The sequence below is a fragment of the Calliphora vicina genome, chromosome 2 (assembly GCF_958450345.1).
Source record: "Calliphora vicina chromosome 2, idCalVici1.1, whole genome shotgun sequence".
NCBI lineage: Eukaryota > Metazoa > Arthropoda > Insecta > Diptera > Calliphoridae > Calliphora > Calliphora vicina.
The window spans coordinates 139,622,259-139,641,973 of record NC_088781.1 but is presented as its reverse complement, the minus strand read 5'-3'; the positions used below and the strand labels follow the sequence as shown (position 1 = coordinate 139,641,973).

Below are 19,715 nucleotides of genomic sequence, written 5' to 3'. Positions count from 1 at the left end.
CTACCATTCCTATGGAAAAATGATATATAACCAAATTATAAAGCAGGAACTAAGATTTTAGACAAAGAAACTTAAAATCTCATCCATTCAACTTTAAGGTGGATTACAGGCTGTAAAAAGCAAACACTTTGAAAAGTATTTTTGTCATCAAGATAATATGGGTTAAAGATGTCCATGTAGAAAATATATTATTTGTGTAATATATTTAATAGAAAACAATTTATATTAACAAACAAATGTCTTCTAGTTTACATTTTTAATAATTTTTTGGGCAGCGGTCTTACTTTGCTGTCTTGGGCAATTTTGACCCCACTCCTTAACATTGACCTAGAAATTTAAAATTACAAAATTATAGTAAATAAACAATGCAAAGAAACAATCTGAAATTAAATATTACAAAATAGTTTATGAAATGTTTTTTAAGAAATAATTTTAACAAATTTGTGACCAAAAACAAAATTTCCTCCAAATTCTCCAATTTCAAATCCATCCCACGCTAACCCATGACAGAATTCGAGGTTTAGATCCTCATTTAGCATTTTTAAAATTGAGAAATAAATTTTTAATTTTTTTATTGGGTGTATAACTTCAAAATGTGGGATTTTTTCAAATTTTTAGCTCTTTTTTGCGAACATTTGTACAATATAAATTTATTTAAAGTATTGACTATTATTAGCTATGACATTTTATCATCTTTCTGGCAACATATGGATTCTTCGTCAAAAGAACTGCTCATCTTTTGAGGCCAAGAATGAAACAAGTCAATATAGGATACTCTGTTCTTAAGAGAAGAGCAAAACTTCCCAACCATTTCATTCTAAATAGTTTTTAACAGGCAACATGTGGCCGAGTGTTGTCATTATGGAATATTACTTGTTGTTGTCATTATGGAATATTATTGCTTTTTTTGGTCAATGCTCCCTTCAAATGAATTAGTTGGGTTCGCTATGATGTTCTGTTCAGATTTCAGCAGCTCATAATAGATTGGACACTTTTGCTCCCATCAAATACATACCCCATACATACATACAGAGCATTACCATAGAGCCATGGATATTTGGCAATGGTGTCGATTCGGCTGGTTGACCGTGCTTTACATACAATCTCTTACACTTATTGTTATGGATCCATCCATTTTTCATCGCAAGTAATGATTCGGTGCAAAAATTATTTTATTTTTTTGCGTTCAAGTGAATCGTCTTTCTAGGCCTCTTGGCTCCATTCGTATGCTACCCAAATTGTCTGCTTTTGGATAAATCCTGCTATTTGCAAACGTTTTGATATTGCTGATTGTGTAGCTCCAAATTATTTTGCAAAGCTCTTGTTGTATTTGATAACAATCTTCATGGAGTAATGTCTCTAATTCTTGGTCTTCAAACTTTTTATACTGGCCTGGGCGATATTTGTCTTCCGTGTCAAAATCACCACTTCTGAACAGCACAAATCATCTCTCGCACGTTTAAACCGATGCTTTGGAGTGCGTAAGCGTTTTTTTTTCAAATTAGCGAAGTAAAGCAGAACTTCCCGCATATGACGCTTTCGACATTTCGAACAATGTTCAATAACAAATTTTGTCAGATGTTAGAAAATGTCTACACCTGATAAATTTGTATTATGATAAACGTCAAAATGGTTGTCAAGATAAAATATTATCTGGTATAGTCTCCATTTATTAGTATTATTGCTTCGTTATGACAAAATTGTTAGTGCTTTTGCTTACCCCCTGTCTATACCTGACAAATTTTTATCATGATAAACTTCAAAATGGTTGTCTTGATAAAGAATTATCAAAAGCACTAACAATTTTATCATAACGAAGCAATAATACTAATAAATGGAGACTATTATTAGTATTATTGCTTCGTTATGATAAAATTGTTAGTGCTTTTGCTTAGACAATTTTGTCTTGACAACAAATGTCATTTATTGTTATGATGACTATTTGTCAAGTATAGACTGGGGGTAAGATAACTTTGTCTTGACAACAAACGTCATTAATTGTTATGATAAATATTTGTCAAGTATAGACAGGGGTAATATTTATATGTCTATGGGTAAAAAAAAAAAATATGTTTTTTTTTGGAAAATATCGTTTTTTTGACTTAAAACACGAAACTTCAACCTCTAAACGTTGTCCTTGGGAGCAACGAAAACCAAAGAAGTGCAAACTAGGGCCCCTTTTTCTATTTTTTTACCCTCGTGGTTGTCAACTTTGATCGCCTTTAGCTATGGTTATATTCAAATAATGTAGTTAAATTTGATTCAACTTAAGTTCTCATCTTTAATTTGTCTATAAATTTTGTTTAAATGGATTCAACATTTACAAAAACTAATCGATATATGTACTTTAAAACTAAAACAACTTTAGAAATATATATACTGCATACATATAAACAGCAGAGTTAGTTCATGTAATGTCCAACCATTTTGCTGCCATCTAATATGAATGACAGAAATATTTAATGAATAAAAATAGTATTTAATTTGCTTCCTTTTCAAGCCTAATGCATTAAACACATTCAAGACAACAGGCTACACGACTGCACGAACACAAATTCTGCTGGTTACAGTTGTAGTCGTGTGTCAGCTACTGAATTATTTTAAAGACGACAGCTACAATTAAACAGCTGATTTATAATTCAGTGGTGCCACTTTAATAAAAAATAACCGTACCAAATTCCAAAGTAATTAAGATTGAAACAATTATTTTGAGTAAAAATATATATATGGTTATAATCAATTATGTACTTGTTATTAATTTATTTCAATATGGTTATCAGAAACTTCTCTTAATTAAGTAAAAAAATATATTTTTTTAAGCACTAATTTGATTTACATTTTTTTATTATATTAGCAACACTATTTCTGTTTTGTAGTTGACAAAAATAGAAATTAGCCTAATTCGGCTACATCGGCATGAGTAGTCGTGTGGCCGTGTAGCTGTGCTGTCGTTAAAATAATCGTCTCCATATAAACGTGTGCATTTTATTTTTGACAGATTGAAGTTGGTAGCCTGCTGTGTTGAATGTGTTTAATGCATAAGGGAAAACTATCAATATTTTCCAATTCTTAAATTCCTTGAAAATTTATATTCACCCTAAATATTTCTTAAAGTGTATGAAAACATGCAAAATTGTAAAAGTAGCAGTAGTAAACTAACTCTTTTGTGTGTGTTTGTCTAACTGTGTTAAAGTGGTACTCATTTTAAGTACAACATAATAGTCAACACTATTTTACGGTTAAGCACAGTGGTCGTCCGGCCAGGTGATTTACAACCGAATGCCAACCATAGAAAGTAAAATAAACAGCAACACTGTACACTACATACAGTACATAAGTACTTAAAAGAGCAACCCATAAACAGCCAACAATAAACAACAACAACACACTATTGTTTACAATTTTCAAACTTACTAAATTATCTGGCTGCCTTTGTAAAGCATACAACAACTACACACTCGCACACATACTTCCATTTACATGGTTATCGTGTTAGTGAAACGAACATAAACGAAAAGCCGAAGCCTGACCAGCCGGCCGATTACTAGGTGGTTTAGTAAACAAAACAAAAACGAGTAATGAGAGGATTACGAGTAAAAGTAGTGAGAGTGTGAGTAGAATAGCAGAGTTTTGTTTATGGTCTCTTGTTGTTGTTGCTGCTGTTGCTTTCATTGTTGTTTAGTACCCTTTAATAGCAATAGTTAAACTATTTTCATTGTTTTTGTTGTTGCTCTTATTGCTGTTGACGCCTGAGGCCATTTTTTAATAGCAAAAAGAGTTTCTATTACTCTGTGCAAGCTTTTGCTTGTGTTTGGATGTATGTTAGATTATTCAGGCTCATTCCCTTAAATGAAGTTTATTATTTTCAATATGCATGATGCTATATTTGGAGTACAGGAAGTAGCCATTTAATATAAGTCTGTAATAATGTAAACCATATACTACTTGGCAAGGAGAGTAGTTGTTTATTTTTTTTTCCTGCTTTATTTATACTCTTTGATATTAAGACAAATAAATTATTGTTTTAAAATTAATCAAAAATAACAAAAGGTATAAAAGAAATTATAACTGCCGGCCATATAAAACTAAGCAATTTATATAAATTAAAATTGTTGTTTTGTTATATTATTTTACTCTTCTCCCTTGCCCAGTTTAAATAAGCATTTTTAGGTCAATTAGTTGGAAATAAATTAAACAGCAAAAATTATATTATAATAAAACAAACCCTTTTGATTTTATTCTTTATTTATTTAAAATAATCTTTAAATTGAATATTTAAAACCTTAAGCCATCATTTAAATTCGTTACACATTTTACAATAAAACCAAAACAAAGAACAACAATTTCAAAACGGAAGCTATTACAGCCACATTAACGCACGCACTTTTTCCATTTTTTTTCTAAACAAATCCTAAGAGATTCAAAACATATGTACGAAAAAGTTTGTTTGTAATGCTAAATTTTAAAAAAAGACACATGTTTTTTTAGCTTTTACAGTCATATATTAGCTGTATATCTCTGAAATGTATGCTTAAAGGAAAAGGAGTTTTTAGCTTTTATTACTTTTTATTAGCATTGCTTACTTCCGGTGATTTTTTTTGTCTGTTTCTATGCATGCACGATTTGATATTATCTGTTATGGAATTTGGTATGTTGTTTGTGCTACGGTTTCAACTTTTTAATTGTCTATTATGGATGTTATTTCCAAATGCCTGGTTTTTGTAAAGAAAATGCAAACAACAAAAAAAATAAGAGAAAATGTGCTTGAAGCTGTTGTCTTTGATAAAGTGTCAAAAATTGTTAGATATTCAAAGAATTTACGTGTCTACTTGTTTTCATAAAACAAAGCACTCTACATATGGTACACAATGGATAAAACAAATAATAATTTACATATTTTCAAACTACAGATTCTAGCTAGTTCAAAACAAAAATATATGTTGGCTTAAACTAATATTTAAATAATTATTGAAGAGAATCTAAAAAAAAAAATTCAAAAATTATTGAAAATTTTGGAATTTTTTCTGAAATTTGCGTTTTTATACCCTGCACCATGAGTGGCAAGGGTATATATAAGTTTGTCATTCCATTTGTAATTTCTACATTTTTCATTTACGACCCCACGAAGTATATTTGTCATGTCCATCTGTATGTTGAAATCAATATTCCGTAACCCCCAAATAACTCACATATAAGATTCATACATTAATATATCCGCTATATTGCTATTTAAAATCGAGAAAATCGCCCTACAAATGGCTGGTATATAAGCAAAAAACCAGGACAACCTAGATTTTTGGCTTATTTTTTATCTATATCGGCATTACTAAGTCAATAATATTGACAATATGGATATCTAATGATAGATATTTCAAAGTTATTTTCAACGACGTATATAAGGCCATAGTAAGTTGTGTGGGTCCAACTTACTATGGCCTTATATTAAAATCGGAAAAATATTTTTTAACTCAATTTTTTTTGGACAAAAAAAAATTTTTATTATACATTTTATTTCACTAATAAATTTAAAAAAAAATTAAAAAAAAAACTTTTTGGCATAAAATATTTTTAAAAAATGTTTAATTTTTTTTTAAATTTTTTTTTAAGTATAATTTGGTGAAGGTAATATAAGATTCGGCACATCCGAATATAGCTCTCTTACTTGTTATATTCTGGATAGCTATAGATAGCAGATATGATGTAGTCATGTTCGTTTGTCTGTTGAAATCAACTTTCCAAAGCCCCCAAATAACTTATACTCATGCTAGATGTCGGTTATAGTACTGTTCTTTCTTTCTTTTATTTCCACCAATTTTTCTTACACGAAAAAAAATTTTCACCAAAAATTGTTTTTAATATTTATCTTAAGCATACTTTGGTGAAGGTTATATAAGGTTATTTTTAATTCTCTGTTTTTGTTTAATATTTTGCGATATTTGATTATGAATTTGTATCGCTCGCCAATTACATTAACCATGTTACTACATATCATCGCGTACCTGATGTAAATGTCGCATCAGTTGTATTCTCACTGAACCTGAAGTGCAAATTTTATTTGTTTTATTCAGATGAAAATGACACTCGTCGCTAAGATGATACGTTTTTGTGTATTTCTCAACATATTGTTACCTTTTTACCTTTTAAAAACGGTGGTTTATTTCCTTTAAATAAACCGTATTCTTTTAATTGCAAATAAAAGCGATCAGTAGTTTAAAAATTGTAATAACTCTTTATTTATTTAAATTTACACAACAATTTAAATAATCGCTTTATTTTAATACACACACTTTATAATTTACAAGAATAAACTGGTAATACAGTTGATTTTAACTCTAACAGCGCCTATGACAAAACTGACTGACGCAACTTGCTGTTACTATTTATATGCACAGTGCCGTCTTCTAGAAGTTTTATGAATTATCTAACAGACAAAACTAGAATGTTCTATTTCTAGAGCTTTCAGCTGTTTTAATGGAAACAGCCGTTAAAACCATTAAATTCAAATTGATAGTGCCATTTCATAACAATATTTAGTTTACTTCACAAATTTCAATACGAGTAGAATTGACAGATGTCGCATTTCGCAAAAGTTATAGCATCTTACGAAATGGCTACAAATTATATAAACAGATCTTTTTAATAATTTAAATCCTTTTATATGTCTGAGGATTTACATGCAAAAACAAAACCACATTTCAGCTGTTTTTAAACTATTTAAAATCACAAATATTGATTGGTCTCCTTTTGACTATGTCTAATCTAAAGCAGCAAATTTAAAAGTCGTATATGCCTTAGACAAACCTTATTTTTAACATGTCTTTATGTAATATTTGCTTTTACGTTTATCAGTTTTTTTGTTTTAAAAATATGTTCCTGTTTTTATACCCTTCACCTTCGTGAGAAGGGTATGTATAAGTTTGTCATTCCGTTTGTAATATCCACAATATAATTTTCCGACCGTATAAAGTATATAGTGTTTATAAACCGGTTAACCGGTTAACCGAAAAACCGGTTTTTCATCGAAATCTCGGTTTTTTGCGAACCGGTTAATTTAAAATGTTGATTTTCGGTTAACCGGTTTATCCGGTTTTTATCACTCGGTTAACCGGTTTTTAAAATTTGGGATTAAAATTAATAAATCTCACGTTTTTGTTCATTTTTAATATTTATTGTATACACATTATTGGTCTTATTTGAAACCTAAACTGCTGATTTACAATACAAACCTCTTTAGATTAATATTTTTAAGAATTACAATGATTCTAATTAGTAGAGGACGATGAGTCTACTTTAAAACTTTTTCAGAATAAATTTCACATAATGAAACTATTAAAAATTAAAATTAAATTCCGCATAATTCTATAAGTTTTGGCTAAATCTTACTAATGATTCATTAAAAACTTAGTGATGATTTTACCAAACGTTAAATTGAATTCGATGTATATACCTTCTTGCAAAAAATTTGTCCTCATTTGCTTTTCAGAAATATTATTGGAGAGACAAAAAACGTTCTAAAATCCATAATTTGAAATATTTATGAAATCTGAAATGGAGTTTTTTTATAATGACAAATAATCGCAGCTAAGAGGAAGTACGTTTACATCTTATAGGTCGTTTTTTGGGACTTGTAACATTTCATATCAGAAAGTCGAGGTGATAATAAATTTCAAAATTATCAAATATTTAGGCCCTAATTTTGTAAATCACTTCACAAAGTGATATTTATATGGAAAGCAAAAACAAAATTTCAAAAATTTGAAAAATTTGTTTTTGTTTTATATACAAATTCTTAACAGAACAAACGCACCAAAATTCAAGCGTTGATTTGCCTTTCATAATTTTAAAATTTTGTATATAAAACAAATTTTTAAAATTTTTGAAATTTTGTTTTTACTTTCCATATAAATATCACTTTGGTGACGTGATTTACAAAATTAGGGCCTTAATTAAAAAAGTGATTTACATTTTTTGGTTGGAATTTAATGAATAAACCAATAATTTAAACAAGTATTATATATTTAGTAACATATTTATACTCAATTCCATTTGACTGCGATAATAATTTTGAAATATGGACTTAGCACTTTTGTATATTTATAGATATTTAATATTAACCATTCCTGACTACTAAATATTAAAAAGTTTTAATGCTGTATATACTTTATTGGACATTTTATGTTTTCTACACATATATGACGGTTAACCGGTTTAACCGGTTTTTTCGATGTCGGTTAACCGAAAAACCGGTTTTTTAAAAAAGCCCAATTTTCGGTTAACCGACAAACCGTTTTTTTAAAAGTATATATATTCTGGATCCCTATAGATAGCGGAGTCGATTAAGCCATGTCCGTCTGTCTGTCTGTCTGTCTGTTGAAATCAATTTTCTGAAGACCCCAGATATCTTCGAGATCCAAATCTTCAATAATTCTGTCAGACATGCTTTCGAGAATTTTGCTATTTAAAATCAGCAATATCGGTCCACAAATGGCTGAGATATGAGGAAAAAACCAAGACAACCTATTTGTTTTTGACCTATTTGTGACCAATATGGATATCTAATGACAGATATTTCAAAGACATTTGCAACGACGTATATAAGACCAAAGAAAGAAAAAAAAATTTTAACCCGAATTTTTTTTCACCAAAAAAATTCAAAAAACTAAAAAAAAAAATTTTAAATTTAAAAAAAAAAAATTTAAAATAACAATCGAAAAAATGAAAAAAACAACAGCAAAAAAATTAAATTTTGTTTACCTAAAAATATTAAAAATTTTGAAGTATAATTTGGTGAAGGGTATATAAAATCCGGCACAGCCGAATATAGCACTCTTACTTGTTTTTTTTTTTGTTTGGTTCTATTACTTAAAAATTCCTTTAGGTTATTTTCAATATAACCAAGCACCACAGTTTAAAATTGGCAGCACGCACACGTACATATGTACATTCAAACCGTGTATATATAGAAATATAAAAATGATTACATATACATATATACTTACATTTATACATATGTATGTATTTATACAATCAAGTTTTTATATATGTATGTAACACATTCAAGTACAATTACATACACTTGTTTAGTATGGCTTTGTTAGCAGGTTACTTTATGTTTTTATGGCTTAAACTTTTGTGTGTTTTTTAAAATATTTTTCGTTTGTTTGAGCGTTATCTCGCTGTTTTTGTAACAAACGTCAAAGATAAATGTGTGTAGAATACGTTTTTTTTAAGTTTTTTATATTAAATTTATTGTTTTGTATGTTTAAAGAATACATTTACTTAATAAAAATAATAATACATACTTTAAATAAATTCATTTAATAGAAAATAAAATAAATGTATGTATCTCCAAATAAAGCTTGGACATTGTTCTTTCAAAATGTTTCCTCAAAAGTAAAGAAAATCGTGGGTTTTGACAATGTTATTAAGAACCCGATTTTTGGCAAAAACTCGACTTGAGCGACCTCTAAACCTCTTCCGAAAAATCTGAAAAAATTCTCAAAAATACTTTAGCCTGTAAGCTTTTAAATTAAAATAAATAAACATTTTTGGGACACACTAATGTAGATGTTTAAAGGTGAAACGATTTAAAGCAGTGGTCGGCACTAACAGATCATAACAAATTTGTATTTCTGATTGTGTTTTTAATGCACAATATTTAATTTGTGTCGCTATTAATAATTTTAAGAAGTTTCATATGAATTCGTGTGGCTGCGATCGGGTTCTCCTCTTTTGGCTATAAGTTCCGACCACTGATTTAGAGCAGAAACTTAAATGAATTGTTGAAGAATTTTTATTACGTTTTACTAAATCAGACTTTTAAGGATTAATCATTTTAAATAAATTGCAATTTTGTGTTAGTTGCGCTTTAGTTTTTACTAAAATCTTTAAATTTTTTGTTAAATGGAATTTAATTTTTTTATTTTCTTAGACGCTTCGTGTTTTTAAACAACAGTTTTGGCCAAAGTTTTCATTTCTATTATTTAGTTTTCTTATTGTTTCAGTTTTGTTTTTTTCTCTTCTTTTTTTTTGTTTCCAAATAAATGTTGTACGTTTACTGATTGTAAAACCAACAAGTTTAACCTTTATTGCACTATGCAAACAAATCAAAGTTGCCCGGGGTAAAAGAACTGCCACAGCAATGTCTCAAAAATTCCTGGTGAGTAGGAATAAATACTGCATTTTAGTTTGTATGATGCAATTGAGAGATTTTCTTTCTAGAAATTCTGTTAGTTTTTTTTTCTGGGTAAACTTAAGATGGTCACGTAATTACATAATGTTACGTGATATTAACTTCTGTAAATGTTTTTCTTGTTTTAAACTTACCACAATCTGAAATAAGTCATTGTGGCTTAAATTCACGATGAACTACCATTTATTTATGTGTCATAGTAGACAAATTAAGTAATATTGGTTTTGAAATATAAATACAGCCTTGTTGTAATGAAAAGCACGCTTAAATTTATAAAAAGGTAGAAAAATGGCAGAAATAGAACGTCCATCAGTATGTCTGTCTGTACCTCCCCCTTGAAATATACTACATAAAGCTAGCACAACTTTTGATTTAGTATTTCTCTCTCTCTCTCCAAAATTTAAAACTAAAACCAGTAAAACTTCTAGATTAATATTTTGTCCCAATTTTATTTATGATTCATTTTTCTGTGTGGTCCGAGTTTCAAAACTTTTTTTTTATTATTTTGTTTCTTGTTGATTTGTTTGGGCACGATTGCAGTGGCAAACCAAAATTAGGTAGAGAGTGAGAGATAGAGAGAGGGGCAAAATAAAAAGGGGTTTTACAGTCTTAACAGTTGGTGAATGAGCACGTGACTTTTCTATAAAAAGCTCTAAACTAACTCAAGGTGCAGATAAATGTACACAAAACTATATAACTAACCAGATATTAAAGAGAGGGTTGTATGGAAAGTTTAGGACTTCAGAATCTCCATATTTTAAATGGGAAATTGGAGAGCTTTAATGGATTGAAAGCTTGATGTTCAAAGCAAATTACTTTTAGATTGACCATTATGTTTTTTGAGAATTTATTAAATAATATAAATTTTAGGAAATTGTTTTAAGCAAATTTTAGAAATCAAATAAACCTAAAACTCCTGGTATTCGCCCTCCTATTTATACATATTTATCCATCTCCATGACCAACGAGTATATGAACATCATAAAAATAAAGGTGTCCAATTAAGACATTATCGATTTCTATTGAATAAAAAGAATTGTGAAGAAAGAGAACAAACAAGCCAAAAATGAATTCATGTCATTGTATCCTTCCTTCCATCCAACTAACCAACCAACATATCTTCTCGGCACTGAAATTGTAGAAACAAACTTTTTTTTATATATATATTTTGGGGTTATTTTCAAGTTAGTTTTGTGTCATTTATTGTCAATTGTAGATGGCTGGTGTATGATGTGGTTGTTAGAATTGCAATGGAAGTGGGTTAAATATACATTGTTTCTAACAAATAACAAACAAATTTATGATGAATACAGCTTAATTGAGTTTTTCAAGAATAAAAAGAGACATTTGTTTCATTTTCTATTTAATAGAAGCCATAAATTAATAGATTGTCTTTTTGGGAAAACATGTTGTCAAAGGAATTTGTTTAAAGAGGAAAATACTTATGTTTCAGGGGACCTGAGGAAATTAAATTAAAGGTGTACATATTCAAGAAAACTTTTGAAGACCAGAGACAATTTGAAAGAATTTAGTTATTAATAATATTATACTAATATATTCCTAGTTCTGTTTCTAGTTCAATTCCCAGCTCAGTTCCTAGTTAACTTCCCAGTTCAGTTTCAAGTTCAGTTTGAAGATTTTTGGTACAACAATTTTTCTGTAGAAAAACTGTTGTACGTACTTAAAACTGTTATACCAACAATTTTTCTATAGAAAAAACTGTTATACCAACAATTTTTCTATAGAAAAAACTGTTATACCAACAATTTTTCTATAGAAAAAACTGTTATACCAACAATTTTTCTATAGAAAAAACTGTTATACCAACAATTTTTCTATAGAAAAAACTGTTATACCAACAATTTTTCTATAGAAAAAACTGTTATACCAACAATTTTTCTATAGAAAAAACTGTTATACCAACAATTTTTCTATAGAAAAAACTGTTATACCAACAATTTTTCTATAGAAAAAACTGTTATACCAACAATTTTTCTATAGAAAAAACTGTTATACCAACAATTTTTCTATAGAAAAAACTGTTATACCAACAATTTTTCTATAGAAAAAACTGTTATACCAACAATTTTTCTATAGAAAAAACTGTTATACCAACAATTTTTCTATAGAAAAAACTGTTATACCAACAATTTTTCTATAGAAAAAACTGTTATACCAACAATTTTTCTATAGAAAAAACTGTTATACCAACAATTTTTCTATAGAAAAAACTGTTATACCAACAATTTTTCTATAGAAAAACTGTTATACCAACAATTTTTCTATAGAAAAACTGTTATACCAACAATTTTTCTATAGAAAAACTGTTATACCAACAATTTTTCTATAGAAAAACTGTTATACCAACAATTTTTCTATAGAAAAACTGTTATACCAACAATTTTTCTATAGAAAAACTGTTATACCAACAATTTTTCTATAGAAAAACTGTTATACCAACAATTTTTCTATAGAAAAACTGTTATACCAACAATTTTTGTATAGAAAAACTGTTATACCAACAATTTTTGTATAGAAAAACTGTTATACCAACAATTTTTGTATAGAAAAACTGTTATACCAACAATTTTTGTATAGAAAAACTGTTATACCAACAATTTTTGTATAGAAAAACTGTTATACCAACAATTTTTGTATAGAAAAACTGTTATACCAACAATTTTTGTATAGAAAAACTGTTATACCAACAATTTTTCTATAGAAAAACTGTTATACCAACAATTTTTCTATAGAAAAACTGTTATACCAACAATTTTTCTATAGAAAAACTGTTATACCAACAATTTTTCTATAGAAAAACTGTTATACCAAACATTTTTCTATAGAAAAACTGTTATACCAACAATTTTTCTATAGAAAAACTGTTATACCAAACATTTTTCTATAGAAAAACTGTTATACCAAACATTTTTCTATAGAAAAACTGTTATACCAACAATTTTTCTATAGAAAAACTGTTATACCAAAAATTTTTCTATAGAAAAACTGTTATACCAAAAATTTTTCTATAGAAAAACTGTTATACCAACAATTTTTCTATAGAAAAACTGTTATACCAACAATTTTTCTATAGAAAAACTGTTATACCAACAATTTTTCCATAGAAAAACTGTTATACCAAAAATGTTTCTATAAAAAAACGGTTATGCCTTAAATTTTTCTATAAAATTACTTTTATTCTACAATTTTATTTAAAAAATGTTACTTTAAAAAAGTTTCCATAGAATGTGTGTTATTGAAAAAAAAAAAGTTTTTTCTTATTCCAATAATAAAAACCATCAACAAAAATTTGTATTTTAGTGCCAATTCTCTAGAAATTAAAGTTTTTCCCTAAAATTTTTCCAAACAATTTAATTGATTTTATTTGAAAACTAAAAATTTAAAACTAAACTAATTACTAAATAAATTTTCATTTTTAGTTCATCCAAATAACACATTAAATATTCTTCAATATCCTCCACCCCTATTTAGGCTTAAATGATTTGGTTGCATTTAATACTTGTATATTACAATCAATTGCAAAACATTTATTATTATTATGTATGGATTTTGTTTTTATATTTCTACATATTTTGCAAAAATTTGCCAAAAATTTTATAAGTATTTTTCCAAATGAATAAATTGATTTATAAACTGGGTATGTTTTCAATTTTAAAGCAATTAAATACACTGAACGCCACAAAATGCCAATGCCGCCACATCAAAACGCACTCACAGCCTTACGCTTAAGCGGATTCACGCACAACTTCCTGTGCGCCACGAAAAACACAGTTATTATAACTGTAGATCACACATAAATAAAAGTCAATAATGAAACAAACATGGGGAAAAAAAAGAAATTAAAAAATTATAAACAGTAGAAACAAAAAAATACAACAACAAACATGAGCTAAACAAATATTTGCACAACAATTTTAAATATTTTCATAATATCCATGACTGTGTCAATATGAGAGTATGTATAAATGTATTAATAAATAAATAAATAAATAAATAAACAGTAAAGTACAGTATGTGGCATTTACTCTTCACCCTGTCTCTCTCTCACTCCCTATAATACTCTTTCAGTCATCTACATAATAAATATATTTATAATTGACACATTATTTCAAATGTTTATTTGTTTGTTTGTTTTATTTTATAATGAAAAATATTGTATAGAGAAAAAAAACAACACACACATAATTAGTATTTTATACTAATATTTAAACATGTTTGCATTAATTTTCAAAACAGTGCTTAACAAAACTAAACCTACTACTTCATGACAAACATTTGACATTAACTAAAACTATTATTTTCTGTCATTGAAATTGAAATAATAATTTTATTTTCTAGAATTTAAAACTTTGCATTATACTTCAACTTTTTTACCGTACTGTTTCCACCAATAGAGTTTTGTGTATTGCAATATTTTCCCCTACACACAAAGTCAAAACATCATTAAAACATTGCAAAATGTTAAATGAGTAAATACAACATAATAATTAATGCAAAATGCTAAAGGTATTATTAAATATACACACAACAACTCACTTAAATATATATGCTTGCATATTAGTGAGGCCCCTATATTTGACTTTTTGTATTTTCAATCATGCTAGGTCTAAACATGATCTCTATTATTTAAAAATCAAATGCTGAAAATTTGGGAAAAATCGGATAACGTTTAATTTTATTTGAAACTAGTTGACCGCCCCGGTAGCATTTACTGATGTTAGTTCTTCAAGTTTCTCCAACCCGCTTACTGCTGCCTGTTCCTATTTATTTGCAAATAAAATATCTAAATTTGCACTGCATACTTTAAGGAGCTTTTTTTATTACAGTTGACTGGACTCAAAAAATAAAAATTTTCAGTTTTACACGGAATTTTTTAAATTTTTTTCTTTAGAAACCATCTCTTGCCTGTTCTTATTTATTTGCAAATAAATACATGGACCATTTAATTTTTAGGTTAGGTTTGTGTCAAAATATCAAAATTTTAAATTATTTTTAAAAAAAAATTAATTATTTTCCAAATTTTTTTGGGGAATTTTATAAATAAATTTTTCTTAAAATTTATTTCTGAAAAAAATTTTAGGATAAAAAATTTTTTTTGATGAAAAAAAAATTTAGTTAAAAATATTTTTTCCGATTTTGACCCATTGTAGATCCGACTTACTATGGCGTTAAATATGTCGTTACAAAGGTCTTTGAAGTGTCTATCATGAGATATCCTTATTGTTTATATCCAGATATACATAAAAAATAAGACAAAAATCGAGGTTGCCCTGGTTATTTCCTCATATCTCAGGCATTTGTGGGCCGATTTTCTCGATTTTAAATAGCAACTTGAACTAATATATAGCAAATATATTGATGTATGAATCATCTATTTAAGTTATTTTGGGACTACGTAAAGTTGATTTCAACATACATTTTTTAAAAAAAATTAATTTATTTTAAAAATTTTTTTTTGGAATTTTATAAATAAATTTTTCTTTAAATTTATTTGTAAAAAAAAATTTTAGGATAAAAAATTTTTTTTATGAAAAAAAAATGTTGAGTTAAAAATATTTTTCCCGATTTTGATCCATTGTAGATCCGACTTACTATGGCGTTAAATATGTCGTTACAAAGGTCTTTGAAATATCTATCATTAGATATCCATATTGTCTATATCCAGATATACATAAAAAATAAGTCAAAAATCGAGATTGTCCTGGTTTTTTCCTTATATCTCAGGCATTTTTGGGCCGATTTTCTAGATTTTAAATAGCAACTTGAACGGGTCTATAGCAAATATATTGATGTATGAATCATGTATTTAAGTTATTTGGGGGCTACGCAAAGTTGATTTCAACATACAGACGGACAAACGGACATGGCTATATCGACTGCGCTATTTATAACGATCTAGAATATATATACTTTATGGAGTCACAAACGGAATGACAAACATATTGCCTCCACTTGTGTGGCATAAAAGTAAAAAAGTATAAAAAGAACAAAATAAGAGCCACCCTAATAAACCCATTACCTACCTACACAAAAATGTTCATAAATATGAAAAATAAATAATGTCGTTTTCAAATATACACACACACGTAGCTGCTGGGAATGTACCAATGGCAATTCAATTTTGCTTAAATTCAATTAATTATTAATTTCTTAAAAATAATATTGTGCATTTTTTGCTTTTCCTTCTTCTTTTAGTTTCCTATCCACCCACCACGGCACCTACGGGCAATTATCTAACCGATTCCAGCAGATGGGACAATAACTACAGCTCAGATTTAACACATAAAAATAATCAACATAATTCAAATAAAAGTAAGTGTTTTCAAAAAAAAAATCATTTAAAAAAAAAAGCAAAATATTTTTCCCATAATTTTAATTTTTTGCAAAAAAAAAAATCACTCATTCATTTACAATATAAAACTTCAAATTTCACCCATTCATCCCGCTTTAAACAAACTTCATAATATGTGCCTATGTAGCTCCTCGTTATCAATCAATTCCTAATGAAATCGTTTTATCTCAACCAAACTCCCTACTCCTAGATAAAACCGGCTTAAACAGTTTGAATGCCGCCAATGATGTCTATGGCCTGCCCGGTCAAGGTGAAGAACTGTCTAGCAGAGCTGCTTACTTTAGGCAAACACAGCTTTTCTCTCTGCTGCTAATAATGCTACAAATAATTTTACACTTAAGACGTTTTATATAAATAATTCAAAAAAGAGTATATCTATATATATATTTAGTGGTAGCTATAAGTATGAGTTCAATTTATAAAATTTAACCTGAAGAGATATTAAGTATAGAAATAAATATTAATATAATGTATATTTAATAAATGAAATTGTAAGTTGTAACCCTTCTACCCCTCCCCTCTATGCTTTACAAAAACAAAAATCTATAAATTAAAGATCTAATCTGAAATTATAGACTTGTTAAAATATAAAGCTAAAGTATAAAATATAAATATTAGAAAACTTAGAAATGATTTAATGGTATCTTTTAATATTTTTAAATTTCTGGAAGTCAAAACTAATCTAATTAAGATATGATTGATTTCAATTGTCTGAAACGGCTGCTTGCAACATTTATTATGTTTATAAACATTTCCATCAGTAGAAACTTCTACTTATCAACAATATTAATAAAACGTTGTTATTAATATTGTTTAAGAGTTATTAAAAATTTTTAAACTACTGATCGCTTTTATTTTCAATTAAAAGAATCTGAATTATTTAAAAAATAAACCACAGTTTTGAAAAGGTAAAAAGTAACAATCTGTTTGGAATAATTCCCCATCGCACTGATTCTCATCAACCCAAAATCATGTAGAGGTCAAATGATTTTATAAAAATTCTTAACGGCAATTAAGAATGCTTACAGACTTTCAGTTCTAGTTCAGTTCTAGTTCAGTTCTAGTTCAGTTCTAGTTCAGTTCTAGTTCAGTTCTAGTTCAGTTCTAGTTCAGTTCTAGTTCAGTTCTAGTTCAGTTCTAGTTCAGTTCTAGTTCAGTTCTAGTTCAGTTCTAGTTCAGTTCTAGTTCAGTTCTAGTTCAGTTCTAGTTCAGTTCTAGTTCAGTTCTAGTTCAGTTCTAGTTCAGTTCTAGTTCAGTTCTAGTTCAGTTCTAGTTCAGTTCTAGTTCAGTTCTAGTTCAGTTCTAGTTCAGTTCTAGTTCAGTTCTAGTTCAGTTCTAGTTCAGTTCTAGTTCAGTTCTAGTTCAGTTCTAGTTCAGTTCTAGTTCAGTTCTAGTTCAGTTCTAGTTCAGTTCTAGTTCAGTTCTAGTTCAGTTCTAGTTCAGTTCTAGTTCAGTTCTAGTTCAGTTCTAGTTCAGTTCTAGTTCAGTTCTAGTTCAGTTCTAGTTCAGTTCTAGTTCAGTTCTAGTTCAGTTCTAGTTCAGTTCTAGTTCAGTTCTAGTTCAGTTCTAGTTCAGTTCTAGTTCAGTTCTAGTTCAGTTCTAGTTCAGTTCTAGTTCAGTTCTAGTTCAGTTCTAGTTCAGTTCTAGTTCAGTTCTAGTTCAGTTCTAGTTCAGTTCTAGTTCATGTAAAATTCTATATTAAATATTTAAAGTAAAGCATGTTTTGGTTTAATTCCTCTCCTTTTAAAATTTTAAATAACCATTTCGATGCCACAGAATTAAAATTCAATTAAAATTATAATCAACCAAATCACAGTGGAGGAAAAAATTTAATAGAGTATGAAAATGAAAATAAGTATTTAATACAAACCTGTAAGAAATATAAAATAACTAATAAATATTTACAAAAAATAAAAAGGACTTATAAAATATAAACAATTTAAATACAAACAGTCTGTAACAAAAGTAAACAAACAGCTAATAATTTCCCAGCAAACATTTTGAAAGTTTAATAAACAAAAATAAAGGAAATTTGTTAAAATTAATTTAAAAATATCTGCAATAATTCAACTAATATAGTTGTAAAACTCTAATTACTTTTGTTTAGGACTGTATTATAAATGTATTGGGCTTAGATTAATATTAATGTGTATGAATTTCTAACAAGCATACAATAATAAATAAAATAAAATATATAAATATAATGTAATCAATTCTCATGTAATATATAATTATATAAACTAGCTAAATAATATTTAACAAATATGTACACAAAAACACATGCAGATATATTAAATATTAAATCAAACATAAAATACAATTTAAATGAAATCAACAATTTCCACAATAACAAAATCCAACACTGACACTCTAAATAAATGTTTTAACAATTTTAAGTATTTAATTTTTAAGCTTAATAAAAATACGTAAATTGCATAAAAATTATTCAATTATTTACTAAATCAAACAATTATTATTAAATTATATTTCTATTCAATTATACAACTACACAAATATACTTTAGTTAAACTCTATATTAATATTGATATTTATTATTAAATTAAATTAAATATTATCATTAATATTTATAAAGAAATTTGTTATATTTATGTTTGCCTTAAATTTGTTTAATTTTATTTGATTTTTTTAAATAAATTTTTAAACTGTTATAAGTAAAACTATAAAATAAAACAGAAAACCAAGAGAGAAAAAATCATGCAGGGTTCATTTTTTGAAATTATATACAAAGTAAATATAAAAAATAATGCATAAATTATTATTACTTAAACCAAACAAAAAAATAAACAGCATTATACATATTTATGTATTTAAGTATATAAATATCAGCAAAACAAATAAATAATATAAACATACATATAAATATATAAATAAATATAAAAAATGTTATAAACGAAAAAGGTCAACAAACATTTGCATAAGACCACAATACCAAAAAAAGAAGTACATCAATCACATTAAATATTAATTGTCATTTAAAAACATAACTTCAAACAAATAGAATTATGGGTAAATTCACAAATAGACTTTCAAATACACTCAAAAGATATAGGCAAATCAATTAGGAATATTTACAGACTTTGATTACATAAATAGATTATTAAAATAAATAATCAGTCCAGTTCATGCCCT

At 27.2% G+C, this 19,715-nt stretch overlaps 1 protein-coding gene across 1 annotated transcript in view; it reads left to right on the top strand.

Annotated features, from left to right (window-relative positions):
* DIP-zeta (Dpr-interacting protein zeta) overlaps positions 1-16,919 on the top strand; it is a 136,752-nt gene extending 119,833 nt beyond the window's left edge. Inside the window, exons 8-9 of the mRNA XM_065500431.1 lie at positions 16,409-16,525; positions 16,756-16,919. Of these exons, the coding sequence (XP_065356503.1) occupies positions 16,409-16,525; positions 16,756-16,919 (281 nt within the window). The remainder of the gene's footprint in view (positions 1-16,408; positions 16,526-16,755) is intronic.
* The last annotated feature ends 2,796 nt before the right edge of the window (positions 16,920-19,715 follow it).